Genomic DNA, 21039 nt, shown 5'->3' with positions numbered 1-21039 from the left:
TTAACAGACAGAAAATTGTTGTGGAGGTTCACGTGTCTTTCTTTGTGGGCAAAATTGGAACCAATCTGACCCTAATTTTTGTTTTGTGGGAATTGCATTCCACTTTGCTTCCTTTGAGGGGCAAAAATGCAGCCACATTCAGGAACTCAACCATTTATTGAATGTAATGTAAACATAAAGAGATATATGATAAGAACACATTGGTAACCTAAACCATGGACAGATACTGTATTTATTCTTTGAAAGTGGAACACAATATACAATTTGTTAAAATAATGAGTATATTAAGTCAAATTTCAATCGTCTTGCAGAAAGTAGTGAAATTAATGTGTATTAAAACCATGATGCATATAGAGTGCTAAACCACAAACAGCAGAGTGATAATACAATACTGGTGTATCTCAATTACAAAAAGATAGGCTACATGTTATACTATATAATACAGGAAAGTGGAAAGAGTGATGGACGTGTGAGGCCTTTACATTGTGACAGAGGCTTGGTCATCATATCTTAAATGTTCCTCTACATCCAAAGAAAATGTGGAGCATTAAGACGTGGGGAACACATACGCGTACGTACTGAGTATGGGGAGCTGCCAGTGTTCACGTTTAAATAAGGCAGAGGAAGAGCAGAGAGATTACACATATCAAAATTAACAATAAATACTGTTAAACATTTTCTTTTCTGAATTAAAAAGAGACAAGTGTTGGTTATCTAAAAGCTCCCCTTCATGATATCTAGTCAGCGTGACAAAAATCACAACTCTATGACTTAATTAAACTTTAATATTACTATATTTTTTTAGCTCATGATGTCTCTAGAACTAAAAGGCAATAGTGAATTTACAATCAAAAGCCAAATATTTTGAGGCACACAAATCAAATATCTCTGCAGAAATAAAAATAAAAACAGTTTGTGTGGTACCTTTTTGAACAGATATATGATGTGATATATGTATTTAGATAAAAACAGATTTCTACAGGAAAAATGACTTGTTAAGATTTAGCATGTGGTCCACAGTAAAAAGTCTTCGCTCTTGCTACCAGTGGTGCTCAGTCTACGTTCCTATACCTGGTGAAGAGGTTGTAGAGGACACGCAGTGTTGATTTAAGGTCACAGTTGACTATATCTGAAACAAAAAGAAGAGAAGAGTTTGTATAATAAGGCTCCCTAAACTGGCCTATGGGTGACACATGCCAGCTTGTCTGCAGCTTAATGGCCTTTATCTTCTAGGAAAATCTTACTCTTACTGAGCTAACAAGGCTCAGCAGTCATCTGTGAGATGCTTTGGTGGTTCTGCAGTCCCTGGAAATCTATTTGAGTCAACAAGAATGCAAATATTTTACTCCAAAGCAAGCCAAAACGGACCTTCCTTTAAAGATGTGTTAGACTCTGAAAAGAAATTATTTTTATTTATTTTAATCTATCTATTTTAAAGGTGTCGGTGGATAAATCCAAAAAATGAGCTTTAAATAAATTTCAAAGAAATGCAGTCAATGGAAATTAATTGAGAGCATCCTCTTGTCAAACAACCTCTGTTAATTGAGGCTGTGAAATGAGCTTGATTTTCTTTGCATTATTGCCTTCATATTTATCAGCCAACACATGAACTATTTATGCAAATGATGTGGTATTATTCTATATGTTACATATTTCTTCCTTTTTTTGTGATATAGACTCTAATGTGTTTAGCTATTTAGCTTCTAAATGATCTAATACGTTAGCATTTTTTTTCAACCAAAACGATCGAAGACAATAATTCAACACTGTGACAAAACACATTTTTTCAAATATAATCTTCAATATGAACAAAATATGTTATATGTCCAAATTTATGTTCACTTTCCCTTATTTCTCACGACACTATTCATGATGTAGTGTCTAAAGAGGCAGAGGTCCTAAAGCACAAATGTGTTAAATGAATGTGTTACCCTCTGGCCGAGGCTTTGGTTTCTCTAGACCTCCATCCTGCATCAGTTCAAAGGAGAAGGACACGTTGTGAACCTGTAGAGAGAGACAGGTCTGTTAGGGCACTAGGAATCCTTAAGGAGGCAAAATCACTACTGTGCACATAGGGAAACACCATTAACACACGCACATACGAACGAGCACATGCGGGCAAGTACAAACTGTACACAGCCATGCACATCTCTCCACTGATAAGAGAACACTGAGACTGGTTGCTAAATCCCACAGTACACTCCGGATCAATTCAATCGTGTTACCACAGCTTCCTGTGTCGGCAAACACAACACGGCTCTGTTCTGTAAGACCATAAGCCTTCAGCAGCTGCACAAACACTCTGCTCCCTCTTTTATCAATGAATACATGTCACCAGTGTCACTGAAAAACCACCCAACTCCAAGAAAGTTAACACTGTCGCAAGAGAGATTTTTCATGTCACTTTATGTATAAGTGTATGAGGAACAGTACAATGAACATTATATTGCTATATTTAAAGCAGGTGGTACAGACCTGTGTTAAAAAGGTTTTTTTCAAGAAACCAAAAAGCACAAATCTTTTTTAGATGATCTAAAAAATGCAATTATTTTATTTTTATTTTAGTCTCACTGCATTTAGATAAGCAGAGATATGGTTTTGTGGAACACCATAAGCAGTCAAAGCCAATGTAAAGGGGAAGAAATAGTTACAAGATGCAGCAATGGTTTTTTGATACCTTGTGCTACTTTTCACAGCCTTGGTGTATCATCGATAGGCCTCCAGGCACTCAAGTACACATAAACACACACACACATACGCACACTCACACTCACAGTAATAGAGCTGAGCCCCTAAGCCACTCCAGTGTTTCCCTGTGCAGTAGGAGATTACAGATGCTGTGGGGCTGGTGCCTGCTCTTCCGGGCCAGAAGTTGTGTACATTGTAGCAGTGATGCCCATTCTGCTTTGCAGCTTGGCAGGGGGCAGCTGGCCAAGACCCAAACAAAAGGCTACTGTGGTGTCTGTGCAGATTGCCTGTTCAGAATACCGTAGTGCTACAGAGGCCAATGGAGAGGAGAGATGGCTCCGCACTGAATGAGCTCTGGGGAAAATGGACGGCATTTATCAAGCTATTGAGAGTTCTGGCTCTGAGTGCATGAGGCTCCTCAGAAATGGAGTATTGATTTAGGAGTGTGTCTTAAACTATAGGTCAGGACCAAAGATAGGTTACAGCCCTGTTTTCTCATGGATTTTGTATTTACTAATTTGGTGAAACTCCAATCTACAAGTCTTCATGTCTACTGATCTAACAAACTGTGCATATTTTGTAAACGTCATGCAGGGAAGTTATAGCTGAACTAGAACCATTTAACAAAAGTCATAGTTCCTTTCTTTATTCGTTACAACACGTACTGCAGTGTATTGAATTTGAAATGACACAAGGACTTTTGGCTTTAATTTGAGACCATTTAAACTCAAATATATATGAAGCATGAAGAAATTGCAGCCTTTTATTTACATAAATATATGTAATACATACATTTACTATAAAGAGATTGGGCTACAAAAAAGTTTAATTTAAAAAGTGCAATTCTGACAGTGTTTATCCAGTATGGCACTTATTTTAACCAAGTCACTCTTGGAATCCATGGTAACAGGTAAGAAAATGAAGGAATAAGCTTCAAAGTTGTCAAAGCCATCTTCAACCCAGCAGACAGTAACTGATTGATAGACAAAACACTGGTTTAACTGTTGAGTATTCCTGTGATAGTCCAGCTCACTTTACCTTTTGGTCAAAATTTTCTGGTGTGAGGAAAAAGTTGTAGAGTGGCACGAAGTATCCCTCCAGCAAACCCATCAGCAACACCAGATAAACACCATCTGCAAACTGCAACAACAGTATAGGCAGGCAGGTGACAAGACTTGTGTGTTTTTGTTCACAGCATACATATGTGGCTATGGTGACATTTGAACACTTGAAAATTTCTCCTGTGTGTGTGTGTGTGTGTGTGTGTGTGTGTGTGTGTGCATTTGTAGGTGTGTGGCATACCTGTGTATCCAATTCAGACACCTCAAGGTTGAGCTTGTTCAGGTGCTTGTTCACAAATGTGATCAATGTCTGAGAAAACACACATGACAATGTCTGGTGACATCTCATCATCTGAATGCATATATGCAGACAGAAATATTCAAAAACAAATGTTTACACCACACTCATTCACAATATATACTACTGTACCAGGGTAAAAGGCTGGAGTTTGGCTGCTGACAAAGCCAAAATAAAAGGCTCATCTCAATTTAGAAATCAGACTTGCTTTTTCTAACAATGATTCCGTCAAGTCCTAAATTTGGAAGAGGAGTTTAAAGAGTAGAAATTTCTAAATACAACTCTGTATACAAAATCACAGTAACCCAAATAAGGAAACTAATCTTACTAATCTATGTTCACTTCAAACAATGGCAAACTGGTCTGTACCTACACTACAAAAACATTTGTAGGTATGTATTTTCTAATCCTTAATCAAGATCAGTGAAGGAAATTAAGTACAGGAGGATGGAGGACCGGATTTATATGTATTTAGTTATTAGCTGACATTCCTCACTTATGTCAGAGGTGGCTGATAAAAAGCCCCATTACCTTCTTGACAACATTTAGTTTATCTGGAGCGTGGTCAAATAGGGTGTCGAAAGCATCACGCTCTGTAGACAACAAACAAAATAAATAATTTGTTGAGTTTGTTGAAATGAGGACAAGGTAGAATAAACATTCCCAAAAACAGAACAAGGAATGAAAATGAACATACCATGTCTGCCAGAAAAAGCCCTGAGAAAGTAAAAAATTGGAAAAAGAGACGAAAAAAGGGAGAAAGTATGTCAAATACACAAATCAGAGGCCATTACTGCTCATTGACAATTTCACACTTGAGTATTCATGGACAACAGAAAATAATAGACAAGTGCTGCCATTTCAATCACAGAGGAATGTAGAGAATGGAAGGACTGTGTCACAGAAAAGACAATACAATAATGTAGCTAGGGTATCATAATTTGACTAACAAATATTCATATAACCTGGGTATCATCAGTGGGACTGTCACAATAACCACATACTATAGCACAATGCAATCATCTCAACAGCACAACAACACTGTTGGGTATTAATACAATGAATAAAGACGTGCATTTCTGTCCATGCAGGGTTTCTATGGGAATGGAGGGCCTCTCCTGTCTATTATTACAATGTGAACCCTTGGAGGATGTTGTTGTTGGAAAGGGTCAGGTGTTTCTGGACAGTAGGGAACAGTGCAGTGTGAGTGTCCCTGAGGAAGAGATATCACAGGCAGGCAAGAAATGGCAGACACACACACACTCAAGCACTCTCCCACATGCTCTTGTTGTGATCTGTGATGGCAAAGGCAGGCAGGCCTGGGCAATGGCCCTGGTGTTGTGGTAATAACCGCGTTTCCACTGTGACCATGTGAGCGTGTGTGTGTTATTAACAGTGTATCTGTCTACCATGACAAAATGTGCGTGCTTGTGTGTCCTGCTGTTATCTCCCTCACTGCTACTGTCACACTGCAGGACAGCCTCACAGTGAGGAAAAAAAGACTGAATGTGAAAGTGTGTGTGATTTAAATTGTCTAATTCTTCAGCTAAGGGTGCCATCACATCGCAGTGAAATACAGTGGTTGCCTATTGCATGATCTATCTAAATAACAACAGGGTCAGTCCAAATGCATCTGTCACTTCAATATCAAAATCTGTCAAGCCTTAAAAGATCAGTGGAGGAAATTAAATAAAATCTAAATAAAATCTAATGTCTGGTCACATTCATGTTTTTGTTTAATTTTCATTTGAGAGACAGTTTCTCATTTCTGGTATAAAATTCTCTAGACCTTTAGATGTTTGACTTAATATACAAATAAATATATAATTTTGGCATTAGTAAAGTATTTTGACTAGATTAATAAAAATGATACCAAGCCACTGATGCGTCATCTGTTATTTCATAAAGGTCGTACAGATCCAAAGACTCTTTCAAATGCAGCCAGGAAAATAAAATGTATATTTTGTTAAACCGAAACATCTGTGTCCAAAAGGAACCTACAGTGATAGGGAGGTAAATCCAATGTACTGGCCCCAATGTACTGGAGGAGATGCAAATTCAGCCAGCAAGACTTCAATCTACTGAATCCTATGACTTTATGGGAGACGCACTGCGAAAGATGTCTTTTCTTGGTGAAGAGGAATATAAACTATGAGTGCACTGTGTTAGAACATTTCTGTATTCCACATTACAATAATAATAATATGTGCTGAAAAGAATCGTGCATGGTCATTTTCATCCTGATAGTAAAACACATTCTCAGGTTATCTGTTCATGTTCAAGCTGTTTTTCCTGTTAACATATCTGGCAGTCTGCTTTCCTTTCTAATCCAACCTCTTCCCCTTGACTGGACCAACATATTCAAAAAACATTCAGAAAAACAAATTGCACAATGAATTTAAACCTTGGTATGTGAGATGTCAATAGTCTGTAAAGCACAACCTGATATTTAATATAAATATCAAGTGGAAGAGATTTCTCCACAGTTCTTCAATCCGACACTTTATACCTGACACCAATGTTTAAGTCAGGCAAGGATGTTACAGGACAAGGCAAGGAAGATACGTGAAATATTGTTTCCAGAGATTTTTTTTGCTAATGTAGATAAAATATTTTCCAGTCAGTTAATATGAGGGGTGTTTTATTTTTCCCCAGTAATAATATCTGTGTGCATCTACATGCTACATGTGTATGGTGAAGTGTAAAAAGTGTACTCTGGGTGTACTTACTCTGTGTTACCAGTGATTTCCTCTTGAATTTGTCTGGACTGAAGGATACCCTCTCTTTTCTGAGGACATAAAAAGAAGACAGTAGTAACATTTTTCAGTCTACTGAACATGATATATGAAAAAAGAAGGTGACAAAATGAATAAGGTCAGTAGAATTCACAGTAGCTGAAAATCAACGTTCTAGCTAAAGACAACTTGCTATGTGTATATAAATACTAAACTTCTAAAGCAGAGGAACTCTCACCTGGACGACCACTACTTGAATAGAAACATGGTCAGGTAATCTGATTGGTGCTCTGAAGTGTTGCGACAGTGCCACCAGTAGGTGCAGGATGGCAACTATACTCTTAGCATGAACCGCTGATGTGGAGGAAAGAGAAATAAAGTATAAATTAAAAGCAACAATAATATAAAATATTACCTATGGAACAAATTATCTAAATGGTACAAGTAGTTGATATACATTTGGCATAAAAGTAGGGATTAGCATTACTACAAATAAAATGATTAACCTTTTCACATATATTTGCTGTTTCCTTACATTAACATTCCCTGGGAATTTATGACTACAGTACATACTGTCAATCTTAGCAATTCAATCAACAAAAAACTGATTATAAATGTCTCAATTTGTTTAAAACAAATAAAGATGCCATAACCTTTAATTGATACAGAGACATGTTACTCCCTTACTGTTGTTTCTAAACATGGTTATAATATTTATCTTTTCTATTTGTTAATGAAGTCTCTTAGTAAATACCTTGCTCTCGAGATTGGTCTGCCAAATAACAAGCTGCATATTTTCTGTTTTTTTTTTTTTTCATCCTTCCACAAATTTAGTATAAACGGTTTTTACATGGCAAGGCCACATAGTTTCAGTGGTAAATATATCAGATGCAAAGAGTTAGGAAAAAAAAAAACAATAACCAAAAAACAAAACAAAAAAACATTATTTCTACAGCCTCAAGAGCCATAAAGAGTCTGTTTCGTTGAACACACTGAGCCACAATTCTAGTCATCCGAACAAATCGGATTTACCCTTGGATACACAGAACAATCAGGATCAATTAAGTGTCTAAAGCAAAAGCCTTTGATTATACCCCATGGCGGTGGCATCACAGAGGAAGCTAAAAGCCTTCATAAAACCCATTAGATCCTCGCTACATATAAGGATGCAAGTAAGTTACATGATGAATGAGTGTTTTTCTATAGCTTCTAAATGGGGGATGAAAATAGGGACAAACAAGAGTGAATTCATTAAAAGAAATCCCTTCAAATAAAAGGACAGCAAAAATCGATTACATTCCATGGCAGTCACTGTGCTCTTTAGCATTTTTGAAGACATCTCACATGAATAGTTCTTCAAGGGCAAACTTCAACCACAGAGTCATTTAAAAATGTCATATTATTTGGATTGAATTCATTTGATACGGCCCTTCTGTAGTGTTCTACTCTGACAAAATCAATTCTGTTCCTCATCTCAAAACATTTTTTCTCATGTCATCTATTCTTCCATCTTCGTCATAGAGTAAATCTGCTCTTTGGCCTCATGCCATATATCCACCCCCTCTTATTTCACATATATGTCACAGTTGATGACATGAGTAAAAGGTTGTGTAATGGGTGTCAGATAAAATAGTGCTATCAAAGGAGAGGTGGAGAGCTCTATTGACATGCATGGCAACATTTGCTGCTGTTCTCTCTCTCTGAAAGCTTACAGCTCAATAGGAATATTAATCCAATTGCAAGACATCCCATACATTCAGATGTTAATCATTTAAAACACCCTGCCATGTAGCTAGTACCCTCTATAAAGGTTATGCTTCTTGAACAAGAAGGTGTGTTGAACAAGATATTGTCTTAAAGGAATGTATAATTGACCTGTCCAGGGTGTACCCCTGCCTTTCACCCGAGAGAGAGCTGGGATAGGCTCCAGCAGATCCCCGTGACCCTGGCTTTCAGGAAAAAGCGGGTATAGAAGATGGATGGATGGATGGATGGATGGATGGAATGTATAATTCTAACCCTGTTCAGAATTAATTTATATCTCTATGGGAGTTGTAGTGATTTTAGTATTGCTGGTCAGTGCTTTTTAATCTCATCTTGTGTTTGTTTATGTATAAATTTCACCCCCCACCCAGGAATAATTTCAGCCATAATTACCTACTTTTTGCTAATCTGATAAATGGATGCATGCTAACATATAAACCAACAACAGGGGGGGTAAAAAATGAAGTTACAGAACGCGAGAGCCAATCTCTACTATGGATGTACAGTTAGCAATCACTGGATTAATTTAACACAAAACAGCTGAAAAACTCAGGAAAGTTCTGAAGCATCTTTTTTTATGATTTCATGTGGGTTATTGAATATTAATTCATGATGGACATCATAATGATGTATATGTCTATGTACTACATTGCATAATAATGTCTTACTAAATGGAAATATGTGTTTTGTGTCAACTGTGTTCCAACTCGTATAGGTTTTGATTCAAACTCACCTCAAGCAGTAATATTGCCTCACATTTTCATTTCTCCCACAGTCTCCTGAGAAAGCATTTGGCTTTCTCCGGCTTAATGGCCCTGCTTATTATAGACCATGTCCTACCATTTCCTGGTGGTTAAATGCCACCCAGAACGATGAGCTGAATTACAGAGGACCACAGTGAATATTTCCTTCCACCTCTGTCTTGAATGTTAATCCTGTCTGACTGATCGGATAGACATTATAAAAGCACATCAAGTTTAAAACCCCATGACTCCAAGGTTAAAAAACTCTTTTGCTTCATTATTGCCTGGTCAAAGGGATTTATGTGTCTATATGATCCTGAGAACTGTGGTGTCAACTGCTGGCAAACTGGGTTTCCAAATGCAAATTGGTTCCAGGAGAGGGACCTGATCATGAGTGATTCACAAACCCCATAGAGATTGGCCACTGCACTACCTCGTCTGGAAGTAGGAAACCAGGTACCCTACAACCAGATCTGAGAGTGACACTGACAAGAATCTTTTGGTCTTGCCTTGACTCATGGCCAGAAGAAACCACATGAAGCCACTGCGTTGTGGGCTGACCACCAGCAGAGACACGAAATGGGGTTGGCTGCAATGCAAGTTGGGCTGAGGGAAAGGTGGGGACCTAGGAGTGCTGAACTTTAGACTGATACTAAGGATATGGGATCTCAGCTCTTTGGTGAGGAGAGTTACTAACTCCTGTATAAAACCTCTGGGGATGAGGATGGACTCTCCTTTTCTGCAGTTGGCCTAGGTGAGAAGCACTGGCCTGGTGAAGGTATCCTCCAACTACAATCACTGACAGAAAGGCTTGATTGTTATTTGTGCTTACGTGCCAAACAGTGTTAGGGACATCAAATGTAAGTGGACCATTACACCTTCTGTATTGTGAGGGGGAATGCTCAGTATTGGGGTCGGTGCCTGTTGTGCAGCAACATGAGGGCGTCATTTTAAACAAAGAGGCCTTTTGATCTTTGATCTGTTGAAGCAGCAGACAGGTGCCGGCAGACCGAAGAGGGCTGGCGCTTCCATGTGGGAAAAGAAAGAGGCGGCAGAGAAGGTGGGGGGATTGCTGACCTTGACTGGGTTATTCTCAGCAGCATTAAGAGTACTCAGAGGAACTCCTAAACCCCACCAACATATCCACTATGGAGGCAGAAGAATTTGAACACTGAGGGGATGAATGACCTATATCCCTGGCAGAGTTCTCTGAGGTAGCTGAGAATCTCCTCTACAGCAGCTGCTGGATGTGGATAAGAATCGCCCAGAGTAGCCTAAGGGTCTGGAAAATTTTGTGCTGTTCTGGGTGACGCTTCTCTTTATTGGCACATCAAGTCCAGGGATGGTATCTGTGGAATGGCAGACTGGGATGGGATGTTCTCATTTTTAAAATGGGGGCCTAGAGTGTGTGCATGTTTCCAGTTGGCAGCAGCCTCTATCAAGTTTTCCCCGTTGATAGAATCCTGGTTGTCGCGCAGGGAGGAGCTAATACTGGCTAATCTAATCGGCTTTAATCACTGCTTAGTGCAGGAATCAGTTGCTACGCTACTTTCTCAGCAGATTTAATGCATACAATGCAGCCTTTTTATTGTGTATTCCAGTTACATTTATTGCGCTGTACCTTTATGCATGGACATAATTTATAACTGAAAATCCATCCATCCATCATCTACTGCTTATTCTGGTAGATCCAGGGTTGTGGGGGGCTGACACTGGATGAGAGGTGGGGTACACACTGAATAGATCCCCAGTCTGAAGGGCTAACACACAGAGACGTACAAACACTCACACTCACATCCACACCTACGGGTGATTTAGAGTCACCAATAAACCTAAACACAACCTGCATGTGTTTGGACTATGAGACTAAAATGAAAGCAACATGCAAACTCCACACAGAAAGGCCTCAGGGCCAAACATGGTTAGAACTGAAAATAACTCAGTAAATTCAATCTGTGTGTAGTTTTTAAGTTCACACTTGCCAGTCCTACTTTTGCAGGATATTCAATGTGTAGATTTTCACCGAGTATTTTTATTATTCTTGCGGCCATTTCTCCCATAAAGATCACCTAGGTCTCATCGAACAGCACAAGGTGTTTCGTCTCAGTCACTCAAATGATTAGAGACTAGGTGGCTTATCATCTCAAAAGAGATCCAAATTCCATTACATTTAACTAATGGTTGGACCATGTATGTAGCAGTGTGCTGTTTCATTGACTTCATAATATAGTTTCTTTTACTACCGCACAATGCAGTGCACTTTATTGTGATATGTGCATTGTATTTTAAGGCCATTGGATGTCCCTGCAGACCAACAGCATGTAGTAACAGCTTACAGTACAATGTAACAAGACCAAATGCTGAATGCTGCCTATGGAAAGACTTCATACAGCAAAAACACAATACAAAAAAATCTCTTTGATAATAATAATTAAAGGCTCATCTATGTATGGTTCACAAAAGTAGTATAGTGACATAAAAAGCAATAGTACATATATTAGAAATGTTCCTTACAGTCAACATTCCAGCGAATGTTCCTGGTGGAGAGTTTGAGGGAGTCGTTGATGCGTTCTAAAACAGTCTGCAACTTCTGTTTCTGGGCGATTTCTGACTGGGTCACCTCAGCTACATTCAGTTTCTCACCTTCCAGCTTTTCTAAAAGATGAGTGAAGGCAAAGACACACATAAATCAACCAATCACAGAAATCAAACCAATATGTTCAATATTTACAAGCATATGCATATTTTTAATCAATGCTGAAATGTTTACTATAATTTGGAGTTAATGTCCAGAGGAACAAATAATGGAACGTTTTTTAAAGTAAAATAATGCAATAACAGTATGGTTTAGCTTCATTCCTCATTGGTAGTAAGTCCATATATATGGTTTAATTCCTCACCAAAAAGTTTCTGCAGGACCTGTCCATCATATAAATCTTCAGCCAGATCCTTCACAATAATCCTTTCCCCAACCAAGACATCATTTATCCAGTCAATCAAAACCTATATGGGAAGAATAACAGAATGATGGCGAATGGATAATTTTAAAGGGGATGGTTTGAAGTAGGAATAGAGTTCGTGCCACTGAACTCTTTCTCTGCTTATCACACTAATTATTGAATAGCCTAATTACCATATTTTCCAGACTATAACTTGCAAAATTTTAGTGCTCTTTAGTGCAGACTTCAAAGTGCAGGTAATAAAGTATGCAGCTGAAACAAGTGTCGGCATTCAGACAACCCAAGAGAGTAGGTGGACACGCATCAGATGGAACTCTTGGTGGAGCTGTTTAACGTTACCTGACACGAATTTCACAGTGCACTTCTGCTTGTTATGCCTGCCCTATGTTCTTCATTGGCTGATTTACTTGTAATTAGGATTACAACTTATACACCAAAGCAATTTATATATGTTTTTTTTTTCCATTGCGATGTGTAATCTGGAAAATATGGAAATTTAGTTTGTTATGTCCTTTTTTTGCAAGTTATTAAGAGATGGAGCCATATACAGCACTAAATGGTTGGTTGAAAAATATAAACTTTACCTTCATGAGCTCCTGCAGTTTGCGATCATTCTTGGAATTGGGGTCCACCATGGTACGAACTTCATTCTCCTCTAAAGGGTGAGTGCAAACAGGATATGTTTTAAAGCTGAGGAGTAATGCTTTTACTTTTAAATGTGGAGGAATAGTAATGCAGCTTATACAAAAAATAGCATTTATATTGACATCCACTATATTTACAGTTCACATAATATTAATACTAATAACAACAAGAATCATAAACTTTATCTGTATAGCACCTTTCTGAAATGTGGCTTACAAACTGCTTTACAGAGAAATGTAAACAGTCAAACAATGTAAACTTGTTTTACAACATAGAAAAATAAAAAATAATAAAATAAAAAATGAAAATAAATGAAGACATGATGGACAGTGTGTCCGTTTGTTGACTGTTGGCTATGGGTGTGCCATATTATCCCCTGATGATTTAATGGTAACGCAGACACCATGCAGCCAGGAGCCTAGGCTGATAGAGCCTCACATCTCCTCTCCTGAATACTGAATAAAGCACAAAACTGTAAAATGTTTTGCAGAATGTGCTTGGGAAGCTCACTATGTAGAATCTAAGCTTTCTGAGCATACGTCATTAGGATAAATATTGAACTGTCTATTAAATGAAGCAGTGTCCAACGTTTACAAGCAACAAAAAAAGATGTCAATGGAAAAAAAAAACAGAAAAAACAGTTTTTAAATATCTAAATATATTTCAGTGTTGACTCTGAGCTAACTCAGAACTAATGTTTTTGTATATAACAGGTGTTTACCCAGCATTGTGTCTTCAGGGTCCAGCTCATAGTGGGAGGGACTGAGAGGAAGGTTGATGGCATTTATCCCTTCTTCTTGAAGCTCAGACACTATAAGAAACAAGTGCAAACATCAGGCAATGTAGATCACACAGGACAGTTGTCAGGGTTAGCAAATTATTGTTGAATTCTCCTGTGATTTTCACCTTGTTCTCTATTTAAATAGGAGTAAATACACAAACCAGCTTTTACAGCAGTACAGCTGCAATATGTTTAATGTTGACAAACCACATGAAAATACCAAAATCAATAATATGTCAGACCATCCTGCAGAATTTTCTGACATCTTTACTCTTACTAGTAACTTAATATCCATGGCATTCATGCTTTCTTTATATACAATGTCCTTTCATTTTTGAAAAGGCCCATATTTTATTACAACAGCTGGACACTGGTTTTTACCAAACATTATTCTCTAGTAAACAGTGTATTTTTGGCGAGATTGACTCAAAATTAACTACAGTACCTACAGTGTTCACAGTAAATTTTGCTGCCATTACCATTAATTCTGATCAATTACGGGTCAGGTTGTTTAATGGACAGAAGCTTAAAATACTGAAAATGCCCATGACAACAAACTAGAAGCCCTAGGGGCATCTTCAAATGGTTCCTTTTGCTCCACCAAGAGTGTAAAACAAAAACATATTCAATCTAATGATAAAATAGAGACGTCAAACAAATCTTTGTGTTTGAATTGCTGGAATAAATGAATGTCAGGAAAAATAACTTAAAATATTGTTTATTTAAATAGTCTGGAGTAGAGGCAATAGCACAAATAAAGCAACCAAAGTTAATACTGCTAATGTACATGCAGTGCAGGTTGGGTAGGACAAAGACTAAACACCTCCCTGAATATGAATCACTGGCAGTGTTCAGGCAGTAGTTTGATCTTCTCCCTAAAATGTTCCCTTGCTTCCACAAACAACCATTAGCAGACTCTCTGTTGAGAGCCATTTGACGTCAAACACAGACCAGTGCTGCTTCCTCCTTCTCAGCAGGCTTTATAGGCACCCAGCATGCCGTTCTTCTCAGTGTGTCAGATACCTGAGGAGGCTTGATCACTGCTGATCTGTTTATGTCAGACTGTGTGTGTGCTGAGAGCATGGAGTGAACATCCTGTGCATTCTGCCTTCTGCCAACATCATCCACAACTTCTATATATCCATATACAGTATGTCTACATGAACACACAAACACACACACACACACACACACACACACACACACACACACACACACACACACAGGTGTATTAGAATATTTCAGTGACACCCACTCCACCAGCACAGCCACCACCACACCAGTCTACTATAACAATAGTAGCTCTATTCCAGCACAACTCTCTACACTTTCTTCTCAGACAATGAAAAACGTGCACCATCAGTTCTTGAGCTACATCATAAAAAATGGTCAATATACACACATTAGACTCTCTTGTGTGTGTTTGTGTATTAAGAACATGACTCTGGAGACTATTTCCAGAAAATAGTATCAAGAAAAGTATCAAGAAAGTATCAGTAAGTGCAACAGGTACAATCAATAATGCGAATGCCATTTCTCTCTGCTTATGGTTTTATGGAAATCAGTGAAAACACCAAGATGCAGAAAAGTCTGTCCTCATGTGCAGATGTCTCTCAGGAAAGTTAAACAGGTATTACCCAGTATGCTCCAGTACACTGAAGCAAACAATCCTCTGCATCCTCTAAATCTAATTAAGAGGACCCTGCATAAAAATAAAAAATAAGCACAACACTAAAAACTGTTAACTTCATAACAACTAAATAAAACTTTCATTTTAATTACAAATGACTGTGTCACCAAGATTGATGGGTTTTTTTTTTCAGTCTATCACAATAACAAACCCAGAGACGCAGAATGTTGGCTGGGTTTACTTCGGGAGGCAAACCCAACAATCAGATTTAATGTCAGCCTGTTTAACTCCTGTGAGAGATATGAGCACTAAAACACACCATCATTCACTTTCTTCAATACACTTTTACCATTACAGCCTTAATGCTGCTGTGACCAGCGGCTTCATGACAGCTAACATTAGCTAATTTCAGAGAGTTGTTGTTGTGCAACTGAGACTATGTGATTAATTTTCTCATGAGTCATTAACACAAAGAGTTATACCCTTACACAATGTTCAGTATATCACATATACAAACATTTCATTATGTGATAAAACAATTCTTAATCTGGGATATGCGAAAACATAACATCGGAGTAGCGCATGTAAAAAAAACAAAAAAACAAAAAAAACAAAAAAAAAACTTTTTTGTTTCTGACCAAACCAACAAAATAATGTCAATAATGTTTGCAAATCACTATGCAAATCTGCTAACAATAGCTATTAGCCACCTTAAGCTATAAGGCATACCAAAAGAAATAAGCTAGTAAAACCCCAGAGAGTAGTGAAATGAACAAAGTAGTAATTTATTGTTTATGAATTAAACCTTCATTTGCAAGAGAAAAAATATCCCCAGAAACTACACTGCCACACCTTAGCAAACTACCTATAGATGGAATATTCAAACCACAAATCTCTCATATAGTATGTATATATGGTATATTGTACACATTAACAGAAGGTAGAGATTTAAGGAGTCTGCATAATTATAATGAATGATCTTGAAAAAAATTATTTAGAGATTTCCAACAGAAGGACACAGAACACAGAACCTGTGGAGCTGTGGAAAGTGCAACCTACAAGCTAACATCAGCTCCTACACAGAAGACTGCAGATTCTGGGGTGCACTTCTAGTCTCTCATGATCTCCGCCCTCATAGTGTTGTTGAAAACCCAGGCTTCAGGCAAATGGTGAACACGATAGAACCGTGTTATCCCAAATTCCCAGATACCTAACGGTCATAGCATTACATGAACTTTATGTTTACATAATGAATACATTTTGTTTTTCTCCTGAGCTGCTATGGTTTAATTTACTGAAGTTGCCAAATTGTAATCTGTGAGTGTGAGCACATGGCGTTGTTAGGCTTAATGATTCAGTTAGCCCTGAACATATTCAGTCCTGTCAAAGGTTCACACTAACACTACGTCAACACTAGGTTAACTCTAAGGCCTATATAAGACTCATCTTGGAGCAAAGTGGAACTAATTACAGCGTCAAAGAGAGGGGCAGTAATTTAACAACGCACATGAAAGCGAGAGGAAGGTGCAAATTCACTGACTCAGTAGTCATAAAACCATGAAACGTTCCAGTAGGAACACCCAGTCTGGGCTTCTTGAATATTTCAAGAAGAAAAATGAAGGTTAATGAGAAGGTTACCACATTAAACTGTGTAGGAAACGAAGTTGGTGGTCAAAAGTTGAATCTATTGCACACACAAATTCTGGTTGTCCCCTACTGCTCTAAGTCTTACCAGTGAAACCATTTGCCTCCCTTTGCAAAACATTGTGTGGCCATGGAAGCATGTACAGACAATTATTTCTTTTATAAAACATATTTAAATTGTAAGCTCTTTAAAAAGAGGGAAGCTAACTGGTCAGGCAAAGTACTGTGTGTTATCTTGATATGTACATAAACAACCGCATAGAGACTGAATGAATGAAAGAAATTTAAGGTGAACAAACCCATTTTAGATAACAATTAGCTGTTTGACGATGTGTGTCTGTGTAACAGTAGTTTTTATTACATTATATATTATATAAGTAGGTGAGACGTCCCCAAGCAACTGCTGCCTCTCTCGCCACAAAGAAAGCATAAGCCCAGTGCAATCATGACCTGGCCCCTGATCATTTCAGAAACCACCCCTGAGTGTGAGCCCAGTTAAGGGATACTGGACACCCTCTGTGTTGATTTCTAGAGCAACAAATTCTACATTTTAGTTCAGTAACAAAAGACTTGAATGCAACTGACTATAATCTTCTGTGCATGAGCTGAGGCTCAAGGCAATTTTTTCATCCATCCATCCATCATCTATACCCACTTATTCCTAACCAGGGTCACAGGGATCTGCTGGAGCCTATCCTAGCTCTCTTGGGTGAAAGGCAGGGGTACACCCTGGACAGGTGCAATTTTTTCATGTTATAGCAAATTTAAATGTAAGAACTCTGACATGCACTTTATTTTCATGGTCAGAGTGTATGAAAACTATGCACATGAATCCTCAATAAATTCAATCATCATAATAGTTTGCAAACTCAGTTATCAATATAATGTGATGGGCCTGTGTATTATGTCAGTGGTGCACAGTGAGTTGTATTTTCAGCACTATTCTTAAATTTGAGTAATGGATGTTGAGTATTGCAATATATATACTACCAGTTGAACTGAACTGAATGAGAAAGTGTGTACAAACTTTTGACTGGTACAACTGATTTAGCACAACTTTTATGCTGGATGCCCTTCCTGATGCAAACATCCTCATGATTACTGCAATATATGGTATTATATATCAGTATCATATGAAATCATATTGTGCCGCATTGTATCAAAATACATATCATATCGTGAACCATGTATTGAAGTACATATCGTATTGTGACGTCCTTAGCAAGGCCCAAATTAACAGAGCCAAGAATCACCCACTTATTCCTAACCAGGGTGATCGGGATCTGCTGGAGCCTCAAAACTTTATCATGGTTTACAAATACAGTCAGGCATTAGATTTGGCACATGTTTAAGAAAAATGGGAATTAGAGCTAAACGTAAAAACAGATGAGGATGTTGCATGCCTAATTCACACGTAGAAATTCCAGGAAAAGAAGGGAACAACAATGGAAGAATTTAGTTTGTTTTTCTGATCCTATCTCACATTTAAAAACAAACAACTGTGTTGTTTGTTTTGTGACATAAGAATGCTAATCATTCCAAAATCTTCCAGAAAATGTTGAACAGCGGATCACTGTCTCATAAGATTATGGGCATAAAGGGGAGCTGAAAAGCTTTATAGTTACAATCAGCAGCTGACAGTTTATGCATTCATAGGGGGTACAGGTACTGTACAGTAACACAATACGAATTAGCACAATCTGATAATACTGTAACTATCACTTCTGCAATTTAAGGATGAGCAAATATTTAGACATCTTGGTTAGGTCTTATTAGAGGAAGTATAGTGGTTAAGTTTATGTGCATTATGAAGGTGAGATGACCAAAGTATTAATTCAGTCAACCCACTTACCAGCTGTGCTTCCATTTTCATAAATCAGCCAAGTCTACTGTAATTTTTTATATCAGGTCCACTGTAAAATTAACCAATTTGCTCACCTCTGTTATCACACTGTGTATATTCAGTTTAGAAGAGATTTGCTGTCAGGGTAAATAGGAATTACAAGCATCATCAGTGTCCTCACTGCAGCTCACTACCCCTCCAGGTTATTGTCATAAATGAGAATTTGTATTCATGCACTTGGTTAAATAAGGCTAACAATGAAACGTCATATCAACAGATGAATCATCCACGAACATACCTGCTGTGAGATGCCAACATGTATGATATTAATGCGTCCTAATGTTGTGTCATACCTGGAGGGCAGAGCGCTCCACAGCCCATGTCTGTCTGTCTCCGTCCCCCAGTCTCAACATCCTCTCCTGGCTAGCAGGACCAGCTTTCTCCCCTGCAACTCATCCTCCACGGGATTAGCTGACTGATCTCCAACATAAAACCTCACCCTGATATAAATATAATTGCTCTGTTTTCACAAAGGATACAGAATTGTCTATTACCTCTCCTACCTTAAGTGCTGCATTTTCTGTTGGCACTATATCCACACTGTACACATTTGGTGTCTGTCTCTATGCAGCACAGCCCTTGCTAATGCTTTGAAATCTCCTGACCTGTCTTCTCTTCTCATACCACCTCTCCGTTGCCATCCTACAGTTCTTTCTCATCGTTTTACCCTTCTCTTTTTTTGCTCTTTCATCCAGTTGTCCTGTTCAAGACGATGGCCCCTCTCTCCGAGGCAAACGCAGTGACTGCCATAAACGTCACAAGGACTTACATTTAATCAATGATCAACATAAGAGTGACCAGCCCACATTCTCCATCAAATCATGGAACACACAGCAGACATCCTAGACACTGCACTCAGTGTATATGTGTGTGTGTGTGTGTGTGTGTGTGTGTAGTGAACATGAGCCAGCATGAATATAATGTAATTGCATGCATGTTCCGCAGACAAAAACAACATAAAAATGGGGGATCAGCTGTGCAACAGTGTCCTGAATGACAAAGTAATCATCTGATTGAAAGAGACCTTTCTCATTTCATGATGAAACCAAAGCGACTGAACTGGGTATTAAAAAGCAGCTTCTGGAGTTTTCTTATTTATAGCAAGTTCTTGGTAGTGAAAGTTGAACATGGCAAGGTTTACAGCAGTATTGTGAGGTGAGTGCTATAGTGGGGTTATCTACTATGCAGAAAGATGACGTACACTAAAGTGCCAGTGAGCGCTCCCACGACCCGAAGAAATGTTCTGTATCTGCCATGACCTCTGACCTCGCTCAGGGAGCCAACACTGCAGCCTTTACCCAGAGGAACCTCATCACTACTTATATCCCGCAGTATGTGTGAGAGCAGGGAGGGTGGACCCAAACTCCTGCCTCACTCTGCCTGTTTACTCATGCCTCATTCCTCATTTATTACAGTAGCGGCGGGTTCGATACCTTACATGGGTACAGACGCAGCCTGCGGCCATGAAAACACACAGGCAGCCACACGTCGTAGTTTATGCTGTTTCGTTTTGATAAGTGTAACGTCATCCTCCAAGTTTATTAAAACTAAGGCTTAAACCTACTACGTCCATAAAATGAGGGCACGCATTAGTGTTGGGTTATTTTGGACACTATAAGACAAGCTACTGTTGTTGGTTATGGTGTGAAATACTGTAACAGCGTTAACTGAATATATTTAATCTTCGCTTCAGAAACAGTAAAACACTACAACAGTGGTTCTAGTAGTTTCTGACTCGCCGTTTTCTCGGTTTACCTTCTTTAGCCTTTTTCCTTCTTGCTAAAGTTCCTCCAAGTTTTCCGAGGAAAGAGTCATCTTTCTTTCTGGAAGACGGAGATTTGGGCGTCGGGGATTTCGGAGAGGATGGGGACTTCTGGGGCGAAGAAGCCATCGTCGTAACGATGATTTAATCCGGGGCAATAATACACAGCTGTCCGAGTTGACGTGGAAATTAAAGTTGGTTGGGAAGTGAAGTTAAAAAAAAAAAAAAAAAAAAAAAACACCGTCCACTCCCTAAAGCGGAAACGGAATTCCAGACATTTTCTCCCGAAGTTGGCTGGAGTGTGAGGCCCCTCCTCTGCGAAGGAGGGCCGCGACAGGCGGGAGGCTGACCGCAGGAAAGGGGAGCTCCGGACACCGGTGCTGAGAAGTCTGAGTTAACGCCACCAGAGGCCGTACTTCTGAAAT

At 38.6% G+C, this 21039-nt stretch overlaps 1 protein-coding gene across 1 annotated transcript; it reads right to left on the bottom strand.

Moving 5' to 3' along the window:
* Positions 1–213: 213 nt before the first annotated feature.
* parvaa (parvin, alpha a) lies at positions 214–20857 on the bottom strand. The gene is made up of 13 exons (XM_026311729.1): positions 20608–20857; positions 13616–13705; positions 12834–12904; positions 12190–12292; positions 11804–11944; positions 7021–7136; positions 6777–6835; positions 4745–4764; positions 4579–4640; positions 3991–4059; positions 3727–3828; positions 1932–2004; positions 214–1129 (listed from the first exon to the last, which is right to left on the bottom strand). Exons 1-13 carry the CDS (start codon positions 20741–20743, stop codon positions 1053–1055), a joined length of 1119 nt encoding a protein of 372 aa, XP_026167514.1. The 5' UTR covers positions 20744–20857; the 3' UTR covers positions 214–1052.
* Between the last annotated feature and the right edge of the window lie 182 nt (positions 20858–21039).

Source organism: Mastacembelus armatus, chromosome 6 (genome assembly GCF_900324485.2).
Source record: "Mastacembelus armatus chromosome 6, fMasArm1.2, whole genome shotgun sequence".
NCBI classification, from domain to species: Eukaryota; Metazoa; Chordata; class Actinopteri; order Synbranchiformes; family Mastacembelidae; genus Mastacembelus; species Mastacembelus armatus.
The sequence above is the reverse complement of the archived record's forward strand: the minus strand, read 5'-3'. Positions and strand labels throughout refer to the sequence as shown.

What these genes read in the sequence shown, in the direction of transcription:
- parvaa (XM_026311729.1), bottom strand. Translation starts at nt 20,743, where the DNA reads ATGGCTTCTTCGCCCCAGAAGTCCCCATCCTCTCCGAAATCCCCGACG. An exon ending in CAGAAAATTTTGACCAAAAG is followed by an intron (nt 2,005 to 3,726) that starts GTAAAGTGAGCT and finishes CTCTCTCTACAG; the next exon opens with GTTCACAACGTGTCCTTCTC. An exon ending in ACCAAAGCCTCGGCCAGAGG is followed by an intron (nt 1,130 to 1,931) that starts GTAACACATTCA and finishes TTTTTGTTTCAG; the next exon opens with ATATAGTCAACTGTGACCTT.